At 43.3% G+C, this 14,801-nt stretch overlaps 1 protein-coding gene across 3 annotated transcripts in view; it reads right to left on the reverse strand.

Moving 5' to 3' along the window:
* PHF2 (PHD finger protein 2) overlaps positions 1–14,801 on the reverse strand; it is a 245,121-nt gene that overhangs the window by 109,756 nt on the left and 120,564 nt on the right. For all 3 annotated transcript variants that reach the window (XM_040408835.1, XM_040408833.1, XM_040408836.1), the window contains exon 2: positions 3,448–3,533. In XM_040408835.1, coding sequence (XP_040264769.1) covers positions 3,448–3,533 — 86 coding nt within the window. The remainder of the gene's footprint in view (positions 1–3,447; positions 3,534–14,801) is intronic.

Consider the following 14,801-nt stretch of genomic DNA (forward strand, 5'->3'; position numbering starts at 1 on the left):
TACTCCATATGCCTTGCGTTTATGTATTTCTGTTCAAAGACAGAACATTTCCTATTATTGTCCGCATAACGGACAAGGATAGTACTGTTCTATCAGGGGCCAGCTGTTCCGTTCAGCAAAAAAACGGAATGCACACGGACCTCATCTATATTTTTTGCGGATCTGTTTTTTGCGGACCGCAAAATACTGAAAAAGCCATACGATCGTGTGCAAGAGGCCTAAGACTGAGAGGCAGCTGCAAAAAAACAGTAGCCATTTCTTCACCTACTGTGTGACCTGAGCGAACTGAAGATCAGCTGAACATGAGGAGATCACCATCGCGTCTGTGCCTACAGAGGAAGAGGCAGACAGCGTCCTTGGATTCCAAACAGAAAAGTATAGGAGAAAGCAATCCGAGCATTGTGAAGGACACATACACTCCAGTGACACGTATGACACAACATTGTTAGCGAGAGGCTCTCCATCGCTGTAGACGACCTTGCAGACAAAATGAAATTACAAGAATTGGTTGACTACAGCAATAAACCCCCCACACGTCTGGAAGACATTTTTTTTTTTTTACTTGCAGACATGTCAAGTGGTGGTATCCATTTACTTCTTTCAATGAAATGTAGCAATTATACTGCCAGACATGAAAATCCAAGGTCAAAAACGCACAGCCATGAAACGCGCGGGAGACTAGTACTTCATTATTATCAAATATTGTAGGGGTTTCCACAAGCTGCATTAGTAGTGCAGCAATTTATTTTATGGCTAATATATAAAAAATGAATCAGTCTTGATTAAAATATCTTACTGCAGACCATGTGTGAACCCTACCGGTAAAGCTGGGCGTACCCGCGATTGAGGCAGGACTGGCCAAACATCTAAGGCTACTTTCACATTGAGGATCTCAAAACCGGAATTAAAACGGATCCGTGCCATTTAATACATCCGGATGCACCCGTTTAGGCTGAATCTGGTTGTATTAAATCAAAACTGAACAAACCGTATACGGTATGTAAATCAATGTAAGTCAATGGGCGCTGGATCTGTTGTTTTTTTTTTGCTTAAAAACAAACAAACAATCTGGTACCGTTGACTTAAATTGATTTTCATATCATATCCGATTTGTTCTGTTTCGCAAACTGGACACAAAACCGCAGCTTGCAGCAATTTTGTGTCCGGCCCTAGAATAACACATGTGACTAGATAGATACAGTCTTGTGAAAAAATTAGGACACCCTTTGAAAGCATGTGGTTTTTTGTAACATTTTTAATAAATGGTTATTTCATCTCCGTTTCAACAATACAGAGAGATTAAAGTAATCCGACTAAACAAAGAAAACTGAAGAAAAGTCTTTTCAAGATCTTCTGTAAATGTCATTCTACAAAAATGCCTATTCTAACTGAGGAAAAAGATAGGACACCCTTGCCCCTAATAGCGAGTGTTACCTCCTTTGGCTGAAATAACTGCAGTGAGACGGTTCTTGTAGCCATCTACCAGTCTTCGACATCGGTCTGAGGAAATTTTACCCCACTCCTCAATGCAGAACTTTTTCAGCTGTGAGATGTTTGAGGGGTTTCTTGCACGTACAGCCCTTTTCAAGTCACCCCACAGCATCTCAATGGGATTCAAATCTGGACTTTGACTTGGCCATTCCAGGACTCTCCATTTCTTCTTTTTCAGCCAATCTTTGGTTGATTTACTAGTATGTTTTGGGTCATTGTCATGTTGCATGGTCCAGTTCCGCTTCAGCTTTAATTTTCTAACTGATGGTCTCACATGTTCTTCAAGCACCTTCTGATACACAGTAGAATTCATCGTGGATTCTATGATGGTGAGCTGACCAGGTCCTGCTGCAGCAAAGCAGCCCCAAACCATGACACTTCAACCTCCATGCTTCACAGTTGGTATGAGGTTCTTTTCTTGGAATGCTGTGTTTGGTTTACGCCAAACATGTCCTCTGCTGTTGTGTCCAAATAATTCAATTTTGGACTCATCTGTCCAAAGAACATTATTCCAGAAGTCCTGGTCTTTGTCAACTTTATTGCTGGCAAATGTCAGTCTGGCCTCGATGTTTCTCTTGGAAAGCAAAGGTTTCCTCCTTGCACACCTCCCATGCAAGTTAAACTTGTACAGTCTCTTTCTGATTGTAGAGGCATGTACTTCTACATCAACAGTAGCCAGAGCCTGCTGTAGTTCTCGAGATGACACTTTAGGGTTTTTGGATACCTCTTTTAGCATCTTGCGGTCTGCTCTTGGGGTGAACTTGCTGGGGCGACCAGTCCTGGGCATGTTGGCAGTTGTTTTGAAAGCCCTCCACTTGTAGACTATCTTCCGGACAGTGGAATGGCTGATTTCAAAATCTTTTGAGATCTTTTTAAATCCCTTCCCAGACTCATAGGCTGCTACAATCTTTTTTCTGAAGTCCTCTGACAGCTCTTTTGCTCTCACCATGGTGCTCACTCTCACTTCAACAGTCAGGAGCACACCAAACTAAATGTCTGAGGTTTAAATAGGGCAAGCCTCATTCAACATGCAGAGTAACGATCTACTAATTATGTGCACCTGGTGTGATATACCTGTGTGAGATCTGAGCCAATTTAAGAGGGAATACATGTGAGGGTGTCCTATCTTTTTCCTCAGTTAGAATAGGCATTTTTGTAGAATGACATTTACAGAAGATCTTGAAAAGACTTTTCTTCAGTTTTCTTTGTTTAGTTGGATTACTTTAATCTCTCTGTATTGTTGAAACGGAGATGAAATAACCATTTATTAAAAATGTTACAAAAAACCACATGCTTTCAAAGGGTGTCCTAATTTTTTCACATGACTGTATACTACCAGGATACAACAGGCTGACAGAGGCCTGGTATATACAGAGGCCGCGGGGTGAATGGGCGTCTATGGATAGGTTTCACTAAATGTACCCTGAAAACCCTAAAGGAAGTATTGTGAATCATATGGAGAGGCTGTGGTGGATATTCTCCATATAAACACAAATGGGTGCTAGGGAAGCACCGTGAGGGTCTTCCCACTGACTTCCACGGGTGGTGACCATGCATGTGCTGCCACCTCTCTTGTGACTGTGGTCACTAGTCCTTTCTCTAAGGGCTCATTCAGACGGCCGTATGCTATCCGCAAAAATGCGGATCCGTTTTTTTTGCGGATTAGATGCTGACCCATTCACTTCTTTGGGGCCCTTTTCTATTGCACGGTTCCGCAAAACAAATGAAACATGTCCTATTCTTGTCCGTGAAAATCAGGACATGGCCCCATTGAAGTCTATGGGTCCGCAAAAATACTGAATGCTATCCGTTTTTTTGCGGATCCGTTTTTTTGCGGATCCGCAAAAAAACGGATAGCATTCAGTATTTTTGCGGACAGCATACGGCCGTCTGAATGAGCCCTAACTCGTAGGTTTCTTCTAACATAGACAGACAAATCAGGAGAGGAGTACTCACATGTAGACTTCCCGTGGGTCTTTTCACAATTTGGACAGTGGTAGATATCAATATCGGGAGCTTCATCTTCCTCCACATCAACGCAGCTGTAGAAACAACAAAGCACAAAGTGAGTCTTCTGAGCAGTGTCCTCATTAACTTCCAGAGCTCCTGTCAATCTCTGCTTCTCCACAATGTGAAGGAACGTAACGCGACCCTTCCCTGCAGGCAGTTTACCTCCGATATGAAATTTAACACCCCCCTTTCAGCATTTTGTATGGAGCCTTAGACTCTGAGGTTCTCACCTCTCTGCTGACCAGGAAATACAAGTCTTGTGTGCGTCTCATTTACAAGACCTCATTTTTACTGACACTTCCACCTGGGTTTTCTCAAAATAAAATCCCTATCCATTGAGTCAAATGAACATCATTAATAGCCTATTCACATTGTGTTTGCAACGTACACCTGGCGTAAGCCCTGGCAAAAAGTTCTTGTTGAACATATTGATGGCCACCCACTCAACCCAACGGAAGTCAAAAGTATGCCATTTAGACCTCTGTGGGGCCAGTACACGTCGGCATATCTTGTTCTTGGCTGTAGACTCTGGTAGTCTACACTATTCCATACAAAGGCACGTATACCATACAGAGTAAGGCTACCTTCACATCTGCGTATTTCATTCCGGCAGGCTGTTACGCCAGAGAATGAACTGGATCTGTCGCAGACGGACCCCAAAGTATAATGGGGTCCGCAGACATGCGGAGAACCCGCCGGACACAAATCGCTGCATGCTGTGGATTGTGTCCGGACGATCCTCTGCTTGCCGGCCAGAACCTGATGTGAAGGTAGCCTAAGCTTTATAATTTAACATGGTAGCCTACAAGCCACTGTACATCTATACCACCGTCCCGAACAGTCCTGAATTTGCTGGGATTGTATTGAATTTTCTGAGACAATCCCAGCAAATTCAGTTTTTCCCACCCTAAAATAGGTGGGACTTAGGTAAACCCCTCCCATAAGTGGGTAGTCCCAGGTAAAGCTTGGGGTGTACCCAGGAGCAGGGCTTAACTGATCCAAATTACCCAACAGAAATGTTGGTAAGTCTGCTATACCGCCATCTGTCAGAGGCATGTCTCCTAGTGTATACCCCCAGTGTGAATGGACCCTAAGGGCCTTGCTTGGTCCATGATGACATGAGCGGAGTACAATAGATCTGCGATCAGATAGGAACTGAATGTATCATAAATCATTATTATGCAGTCAGTCTGGTCCACGAGATGCGGTCGACATGAGGCCCATGTTTCCTGGACCGAGCGCGGTCGTGTGAATTTGCCCTAAGGTATCCCCTGATCAGTTCTTCTCTAAATGAGCCTGAGCAGAGATCTTCTATCAGAGCCTCTCCCCCGGGTGGATAGACATTACATGGACAGCCATTCATCTGTAGAGCGGGCCCTCACGTTCTCACACGAGAAGCTTCCTTCCGCTGCCTGAGACATACAGATTAGCTGCAGGCATGGTACAGGTAATTTTTCCTCCTCTTAGAGAACCTGGGCACGTTTGTGAAGCTTTTCCCACGGTGCTTCCAGGAGTGTGTTAATCAGAGATCAGCGCAGTAAATGAACTCACAATGAGGACTTAATAGACGCGGTAACACAGCGCCGGCAGGCGCGCAAACAGAATCTGGTTTTCCAAGAACAATGTACAGAAGATTTGTATCCTCATTAAATATATGGAAAGTAGGCACAACACGTGAATATGTAATAATCCCGCTCCTGCTCGGAGAACCCAGAGCCTCGGAGAACCCAACATCCTTCCTTAATTCCTCGGTCATATATTACACAATGGATGTAGAAGAATGACTGCAATAAGGTCACAAGGCCAGGGGGGGGGGGGTCTGATTCCTCTCTAAGGCACATGCTGTAGATTACAGGGGCTGAAAACAGATAATAAACCGCAATAACATTACATGCTGAAGGTATAACGGGCAGCGATGTACCGGCCCTCTGAGTATTTGCCGTCCTAATAATATTCTATTGTATTACTGCATCAGTATATTACACATTTATCATTATTCGCCCTGTGCCTGCAGGGCCGATGATCTAATTTTACTTTACAAAAGGCACAGACACATTCACAGTCAAATATATAGGATGACAGTGGAGGCCGGCTCACGTATGCACTGTGAATAACGGAGCCTGCGACACAAATGTGAACAGCGCCTAACCGGCAAATATCTGTTTCAATACTGAAACAATACAAAGAGTTGATGTACATATTCATACTGGACCCACAGCTCCAAAAAGTTGATGGGAGTATTTATGCCTGACCCAGAGTCACAAAAAGTTGACATATTGATATCAGACCTATAGTCACACAAAAAAGGATGTATGCATTGATACCGGACATACAGCCTGTGACAGTGGATGTATGTATTGATATCAGACTCATATTCGCAATGCTAAGAAGCTGTATAACCCTAACCTTAAAGGGAACCTGTCAGGAGCTTTATGTTGCCCAAACCACGGGCAGCATGAAATCCCGACAGGCCCCCTGGCTACAAACAGCTACATTCAATATGAAAAGCTCCAGTGAAAAGGAGCTAATGAGTATAAGTCATCACAATGTCATCAGTGGGGGTCCGACACCCGGGACCCCCGCCGATCAGCTGTTTGAGAAGCCATCAGAGCTCGCAGTAGCGCTGCAGCCTTCTCACAGGTCATCAAGCACAGCATCGTGTGTTGTATAATGGCGGTGATTGGTATTGCTGCTCAGCGCCATTCACTTCAATGCGCCTAAGCCATGTGACTGATGAACATGAAGTCACATGGTCTAGGGAAAGCTACTACCGTGAGCTCCATTGCCTTCTCAAACAGCTGATCAGTGGGGGTCCCGGGTGTCAGACCCCCACCGATCAAATAGAGCATCAGTTAAAAAAAAAAAAACTTTTACCTTCTCTCAAAAAGAAAAAAAGGGTGGATCCATTAGGATAGGTTTCCCTTCTTTCTTGTGCGTTTCATTAGTTTACTACCTAGAAATCTCGATCTATTAGTCCATACAGCCCGATTATGAAAGAACAGAGTTGACAATAAAGGGAAGAAACTTCTAACCAATGCGAAGTCCTATCTAAACAGCAAAGTCCAACTGAGTTCCTGGAGATGAAACAAGAATGTGAAAAAGAACTTCTTCCAGACAGGGAACATGACGAACGCGGGAGAGCAGATCGGAGCAGAAATGAGAGCTGGCAATATTGTCAGAGCCAATTAGGCTTCCATTATCACTTGTCTAATCAAGCTCCGAGTCTCGAGACGCCGGCTTAAGCTCTACCTCAACTTGCCTCTTTCTCCGGTTTACCAAGGTCAACATCACAAACGCACAGTGGTGTGAAGGGAATGCTTGGTGGATCTGGCCGACTCGGTAATCCATGGCCGAACATCGCGCGAAGCATCGGAGCGCTGACGATGGAAATGTACAAGCATCCTGACAATCAATAGTTACCAGAGACGCGTCTGACGGTGCAAGATCTGAATGCTAAATACATACAAAAGACATTGAGTGCCGGTCTGCCACTGGCACCTGGTCGGCCCTCTTACTGCGGAGTCCCACTGAGCCTTCAATAGAAAAGCGAAATGTGCGCGGCTCTGTCTTCTACACAATACGGCGGGAAGGAGCCGGGGACTGACCTCCATCCAGAAAATCACAAAAATACAATGCACCTCTGGCACAGAAGACGTGAGACATCATGTCGGAGCCAGGCCTGTATATTACCCATAGACAGGAGGGGTTGGGTATCTCTGACGGAATGTGTAACGGGGTCATGTACGACACACATATGGTATACTGTATATGTTGCTTTTTGTTACCTTCTGGGCTAAAAATTGTAGTGTTCTACTACAAGCACATTGAAAAGGACAGAGCTGAAAATGAATGGTAATAAAAGGCATTGTCTTATAAATGCAAATTCTGCCCCTATTAGAGGGTATGAATATCATAGAGGTGGGATCACCCCTCAAGAGCTGCTCCCGATATGATGGACCCCATCCATCTGTACACTAAATGATCGGCCGCTGGCAGTTAAAATGTATAATTAGACATGGCTTCCCCTGGTGATAAGAGTTGGCAGTAGGGAGTTAGAGAAGCCGGACCTGCTGTGATCAGATGATCAGAGGAAAAGGAAAATACTTTTCTTAAAGGGGTTTTCCAGTTTGCCTCAATAATTATTTATGAAGGTCGCTGTACTTTTGTAATGTATTTTTTTTTTTACCTTTATTGCTCCTATCTCCCTTCTGGGCTGTGGTCACATGACCATGTCCATGCAGGTCTTTCTCATTTCCTGTGATGTTCTGTCCATGGGCGTGGCAGAGATAGGGGAGTGTCTATGTAACTAGCTGGGTGGGAGGGGCTATAAACTAGCTGGATGTTGTTAGGGGCAGTGATAGGGGAGTGTCTATGTAACTAGCTGGGTGGGAGGGGCTATAAACTAGCTGGGTGTTGTTAGGGGCGGTGCTGGAGCTGTGGTAGAGGAAGGAGAAGTGCATCATGGGTTTGGTTGGATACAGAAACAGGAAGTGCTGCATACAGGATGGAAACAAATCAGAGGGATTGGGTTACATTGTTAAAATGGGTCAAGAATCAAAAATATAGGGGGAGATGAACTTGAGGTAAAATACTACGTGAGCATATGTTAAAGACTATAGTAACCCTGGAAAACTCCCCATGGAAATGTATGACTAAACTGACAGGTGGGTGTTACCAGTTGTGGGAGGGTCCCTATACAATCACTATACAATCAGAGCTGCTAGTATCAGGCTGCTGGCAAGGTGAATGGGAACACTGAGATGCCAAATTATTCAAACATATTCAGAAAACCCATTTAAAACCCTACATTGTTCCATTCCTCTGTTATTCCCCCTGTAAATGTTTAAATAAACTGACAGCTGGGTGTTATCAGTTGTGGGAGTGCCCTTAAACAATCACTGTCCAATCAGAGCTGCTAGATGGCAAATTATGGCAAACAGTGGATTGGCCCAAGGCTGAGCTTTAATCATCCATGTCAGGAGAGATGACAGGTCCTCTTGTGTAATACAATACAACATAACATTGCAACTAGTGATATAGTTTTACATGAACAGCAGTGACTGCTGCCTCGCCTTCTGATCTTTTGTAAAGGGATCCCTTGGTTTTAGGAAGCCATTTGTAGGAAATATTGGCCGCTGATTGTACGGAGAGAACAGGAGCCGGCATTAACAATTAGTCCCAAAATAGCCCCCGAACTGTGAAGGCTTTAAATACTGTATTCATGTGTTCTGAGTTATCCGATGGTCTCCTGAGCGGTTACAGATGTGGAGAGACAATCGCATCCATAGCCAGTCTTTCCCTCACAAAATCCACCTGCTTACTACTGCTCTTCTTGGGTGTCAGTTTTCACTGAATTTTTGGAATTCTGTTCACGAAGTCTGTTATAGATCCTGAAAAGACAGGACAGCATCTAAACTAATAATCCCTCGACAAACACCAGATTTATGGGTTCATTCCAGAAGTCCTAGTGAAATGTCTCTTGACTGGTCCCGCTTTAGTTGAGAAAATTAGGCTTGGTGTATACAGTGTTTGAGCCTTCCTCAGAAGGAATGGCCTCCAGACAATTATCCCAATGTATGCCACTGTACAGGTATGGCGTGGTATTACAAAAATAAATAAATAAATAGGGGTGGCATCCAGGACACATTACATCTGAGCCTTATGTTTAAGGCTACTTTCAGACTAGCGTTCAGAGCGGATCCGTCTGGTGTCTGCACAGACGGATCCTCTCCTATAATGCAGACGTTTGGATCCGTTCAGAACGGATCCGTCTGCATTATAGTTTAGAAAAAATTCTAAGTGTGAAAGTAGTTCAGACGGATCCGTCCAGATTTTACATTGAAAGTCAATGGGGGACGGATCCGTTTGAAAATTGAGCCATACTGTGTCATCTTCAAACGGATCCGTCCCCATTGACTTACATTGTAAAATCTGGACGGATCCGTTTGCCTCCGCACGGCCAGGCTGCTGAGCGGAGCGGAGGCTAAACGCTGCCAGACTGATGCATTCTGAGCGGATCCGCGTCCACTCAGAATGCATTGGTAGCTGGACGGATGCGTTCGAGGCCGCTTGTGAGACCCTTCAAACGGAGCTCACAAGCGGAGCCCCGAACGCTAGTGTGAAAGTAGCCTAACGTATACCCCAGGGAGAAGCTGCTGGTGTATATGTTAAAGGAGTTGTTCCACGAATAATATTCTACATTTTTCAAACCATCACTTGGATCTGAATACTTTTCTAATTGCATGCAATCAAAAATTTTGTATAGTCACTGAAATCTATCAGTACAGCGCCCCCTGCTGTTTGCTCTTTTTCTAGTTTCTCTGTCCTGCTCACTGAGATGGAAGCACGCGCTCAGTTCCTTCCTTTAACTGTCACCAGCTGCAGTACAAAGGACATGCCCCCTAAGAAAGTGCACACCCCCTAGGCTGCTGGCGCAATGAATGGGGAGATTTCCGGATCCATGTGAGGTACAGGGCTGGTTTTAATTTTGTTAGAAAGAGTTTATCATGTACTATATTTTAGATTTAAATTTTTCACATTATTCATGGGATAACCCCTTTAAACAGATCAATAGTGCTTCACTCACTCATGGGCCAGTATGTGTCAGTCCACCTAAGTTTTGACTGTATAAGTAAGCATAGAGGACTCCATTATGTTAACTTGGAGAACCCAAGCTTCGATAGAGGTGGAGTGGTGCGACATTGTCTGCCGCTTCCAATGCTGTTCTAACACCTCTCCCGAGGAAGTTTAATTACACCTAATAATTTTAGTCATGCAAATGCAATCAACATCTTACCTCCATGAGGTCCTTGACCTCATGTGGATTATGATAAATAGAATATACTGACTGAAGCATGAGTCACCAGTATTTAATGCCAGAGATTCCTTGTACAAGTTTTTCGATGACTAGCGAAACATTCACGAGAAAATACAAGTCAAGTTACTCTGACTTATTACTACTGATACACAGAGGGATGCACTTTCCTATAGAGAGGGCCACGAAACAAAACAATATATGCTTTAGTTTTTTTTTTCACATTTTTTTTACAGTGGCACTCCATTGGTGAGGTATGGCAATAGAAGCCTTAACAGTCACATACCTCAGAGCCCTCCACTGGAGGTGTACGGTGTTATAAGATACCTTTCAAAGGCTGTGTTCACAGAGCCTTCGTGTACTCCCATGGCTCGTTCTAGAAGTCTCAACAATATGGTCTAATTACTAGAATATCAGGGTTTGTAACATTTATGGGGTTTCACTTTGCTTTTGCAAAATCACATTAATTTGCCATAGGATTCCTCGCTGCTCTGAGACCCCTTCTGTAATGTGCACTTATCCTCTGAAGGTTTAAGAAGAATAAAAAAAAAACTGATCAAATAATAATAATACACAACAAACAGTGGGAAGTAAAACACTAAGAATAACTCGCAAAACAAAGCAACCTTGCAAGTGATGTTCTGTTTAAACACCTGCTGGGACTGTTTGCTAGCGAGTAGCGTGTGGCGCGGCAGGACGGGATGTTTCATGTGTGCACATGCGGCCTATCTCATAGCACAAAGGCAATGCAAATACAGATAAATAAAAAGGAGAGTCGGCTACACGGTGGCGCAGTTATTGGCCTTATTTCCCAAGCTAGTGCTCTGCTGCAAGACTTACATTATCAGCTAATCCTAGTGCGTTATTTACAGTGCGCGCCGCCCATGAACGAGAATATAGAACAGGTACAATTATCTAAAATGAAACATGTACAGGGGAAAAAAATTGCAACATGCAACCCGACCTAAAAAAAAAAACATTTTTAAAGTAGCACTCCCACAAAAATGTTTATTCTCTGGTACACAATGTAAATTGTAATGAAGATAATCTTCTCACCAGTGACTTTGTTTGCGAGTTATAACCTCCCCTCTGATCCTCAGCTGTGTCATGTGACCAGCACTCTGATCTCCAATTGACACAAGACAGAAAGTCAGCCATTCCTCTATTCATTCCTAGGAGACTGACATAGGAATAGCAATACATAGAGAAACCGGCATCCTGTCCACACATACGATGCTGTGTTATTTGGAGAGTCAGAGTACTGGTCACATGACACAGCTGAGGATCAGAAGAGAGGTTATAACTTACAAATACAGTCTCTGGTAAGAAAATTACCTTCACTACAGTTTACATCGGACGCCTTACTAATAGGTCAGAGAAAAAATTTATTTTGTGGAAGTCATTTTTTTAGTTTAAAGTGTTCCTCTACTCTGGATCTCCTACCCTGTACAGAGGCGCTTCTGCACATTGGGCAACCATATGAAATCCAGAGAGCATTGTGTACGGGTCCAATTCTAATGAAATAGACCAGGGATGGCCAACCTGAGGCTCTCCAGATGTTGCAAAACTACAACTCCCAGTATTCCCAGACCGCCTACAGCTATCAGCCTACAGCAGGGCATGATGGGAATTGTAGTTTTACAACAGCTGGAGAGCCACAGGTTGGCCAGCCCTGAAATAGACCTATGCACAATACTCTATGGGTTTTGTACGGTAGCCACAGCAACTGTGCAACGACTAGTGCATAACAGTGTCTTCTCCACATCCGCTGTCAGGCCAGGTGGGAGATCAAACGTAGGGGGACACTTTAATTATCATGTTTAGGTCCAACGGTTTGTGCTAAGTCATTTTAACACATCTTTATAATGGAGCTCTAAATCCCCTTCTGTCTTTCTGCCATCACCACTAGGGGGAGCTCAGTATACAGAAAGTTCATAACCTCCTATAGTAGTGCCTTACAGCAGCCAGAGTATGATTATTTAAAGGGCTATTCTCCTCTTATTAAGGGCTCATTCAGACGGCCATATGTTGTCTGCAAAACCCGGATCAGTTTTTTTTGCGGACAGTTCAGCACATTCGCAAAAAACGTATTGCATTCCGAGTTTTTGCAGACACATAGACACATAAAAGAGGCCAGGCCCTGATTTTTACTGGCAGGTATAGGACATGTTTTATTTCTTTTGCGGAGCCGTAGAGCAGAAGAAAAGGGCCCGATAGAAGTGAATGGGTCCGCATCTAATCCGCAAAAAAAAAAAAAGGAATTTGCATTTTTTGTGGATAGCATATGGCTGTCTAAATGAGCCATAAGTGTTGGCACTTAACAATTTTAGAGCATCTATTTTTATGACTTGTGTCATTCCTGTCCCTGCTAGAAGTTCTGAATAAATTACTAGCAGTCTGCAAATAAGGTTCAGCTGAGGGTTACCCATTGGGGAGTGTCCCTTAACTGGCAGCACTGATTGGATAGTGTCAGGGACCCCCCCCCCCCCCCAGCGGGTAACACTCATCTGGACCTTCACTGCAAATTGGTAGTAATTCATTCATAACTTCTAGTGGGAATGATAAAGGAATAGCACAACAAGTCATAAGAATAATTCTATTACCAGAAGGCTGTGGTCCAAGGAACGTGCGATATCATATACATCCAGTCAGCTTGGGAATGGTTTCCATTGGCTAAAAAAAGTGAATAGACCCTTAGACAAAAATGTTAAGGAATGGCTAAGGCTACTTTCACACTGGCGTTTTGGCTTTCCGTTTGCGAGATCTGTTCAGGGCTCTCACACGCGGTCCAAAACGGATCAGTTTTGCCGTAATGCATTCTGAATGGAAAAGGATCCGCTCAGAATGCCTCAGTTTGCCTCCGATCAGTCTCCATTCCGCTCTGGAGGCGGACACCAAAACACTGCCTTTAGTGTTTTTCTTTCCGCCATGTGGTGCAGAGCAAGACGGATCCGTCCTGACACACAATGTAAGTCAATGGGGACGGATCTGTTTTCTCTGACAATAGAAAACGGATCCGTCCCCCATTGACTTTCAATGGTGTTCATGAGGGATCCGTCATGGCTATAGAAGACATAATACAATCGGATCCGTTCATGACGGATGCATTCGGTTGTATTATTGTAACGGAAGCGTTTTTGAAGATCCATGACGGATCCGCAAAAACCGCTAATGTGAAAGTTCACCTTAAGGACCCGGCCATTTTTTTGTGGTGATGACTTTAAAACGCTTTTACTTATCCAGGCCATTTTGAAATTGTTTTCTCATCACATATTGTACTTCATGACAGTGGTAAAATTGAGTCAAATTATTTTTTTATTATTTATTTAAAAAAAAAAAAAATGTACCAAAAATTTGGAAAAATTAGCAAAATTCCAAATTTCAATTTCTCTACTTTTATAATAGATAGTAATACCTCCAAAAATAGTTATTACTTCACATTCCCCATATGTCTACTTCATGTTTGGATCATTTTGGGAATGCCATTTTATTTTTTGGGGACGTTACAAGGCTTAGAAGTTTAGAAGCAAAACCCACTTTTTCAGGACCAGTTCAGGTCTGAAGTCACTTTGTGAGGCTTACATAATAGAAACCACCCAAAAATGATCCCATTTTACAAACTACACCCCTCAAGGTATTCAAAACTGATTTTACAAACTTTGTACCCTTTAGGTGTTCCGCAAGAATTAATGGAAAATAGAGATAAAATTTCTAAATTTCACTTTTTGGGCAGATTTTCCATTTGAATCCATTTTTTCCAGTAACAAAGCAAGGGTTAACAGCCAAACAAAACTCAATATTTATGACGCTGATTCTGTAGTTTACAGAAACACCCTATATGTGGTCGTAAACTGCTGTACGGGCACACGGCAGGGTGCAGAAGGAAAGGAATGCCATACGGTTTTTGGTAGGCAGATTTTGCTGGACTGGGTTTTTGACACCATGTCCCATTTGAAGCCCCCCTGATGCACCCCTAGAGTAGAAACTCCATAAAAGTGACCCCATTTTGGAAACTACGGGATAAGGCGGCAGTTTTGTTGGTACTATTTTAGGGTACATATAGAAACATAGAATGTGTCGGCAGATAAGAACCATTTGGCCCCTCTAGTCTGCCCAATATACTGAATACTATGAATAGCCCTTGGCCCTATCTTATATGAAGAATGGTCTTATGCCTATCCCATGCATGCTTAAACTCCTTCACTGTATTTGCAGCTACCACTTCTGCATCCACTACTCTCTCAGTAAAGTAATACTTCCTGATATTACTTTTAAACCTTTGCCCCTCTAATTTAAAACTATGTCCTCTTGTAGCAGTTTTTCTTATTTTAAATATTCCCTCCTCTTTTACCTTGTTGATTCCCTTTATGTTCTTAAAAGTTTCTATCCTATCCCCTCTGTCTCGTCTTTTTTCCAAGCTATACATGTTAAGGTCCTTTAATCTTTCCTGGTAAGTTTTATCCTGCAATCCATGTACTAGTTTAGT

The sequence above is a fragment of the Bufo bufo genome, chromosome 9 (genome assembly GCF_905171765.1).
Source record: "Bufo bufo chromosome 9, aBufBuf1.1, whole genome shotgun sequence".
NCBI lineage: Eukaryota > Metazoa > Chordata > Amphibia > Anura > Bufonidae > Bufo > Bufo bufo.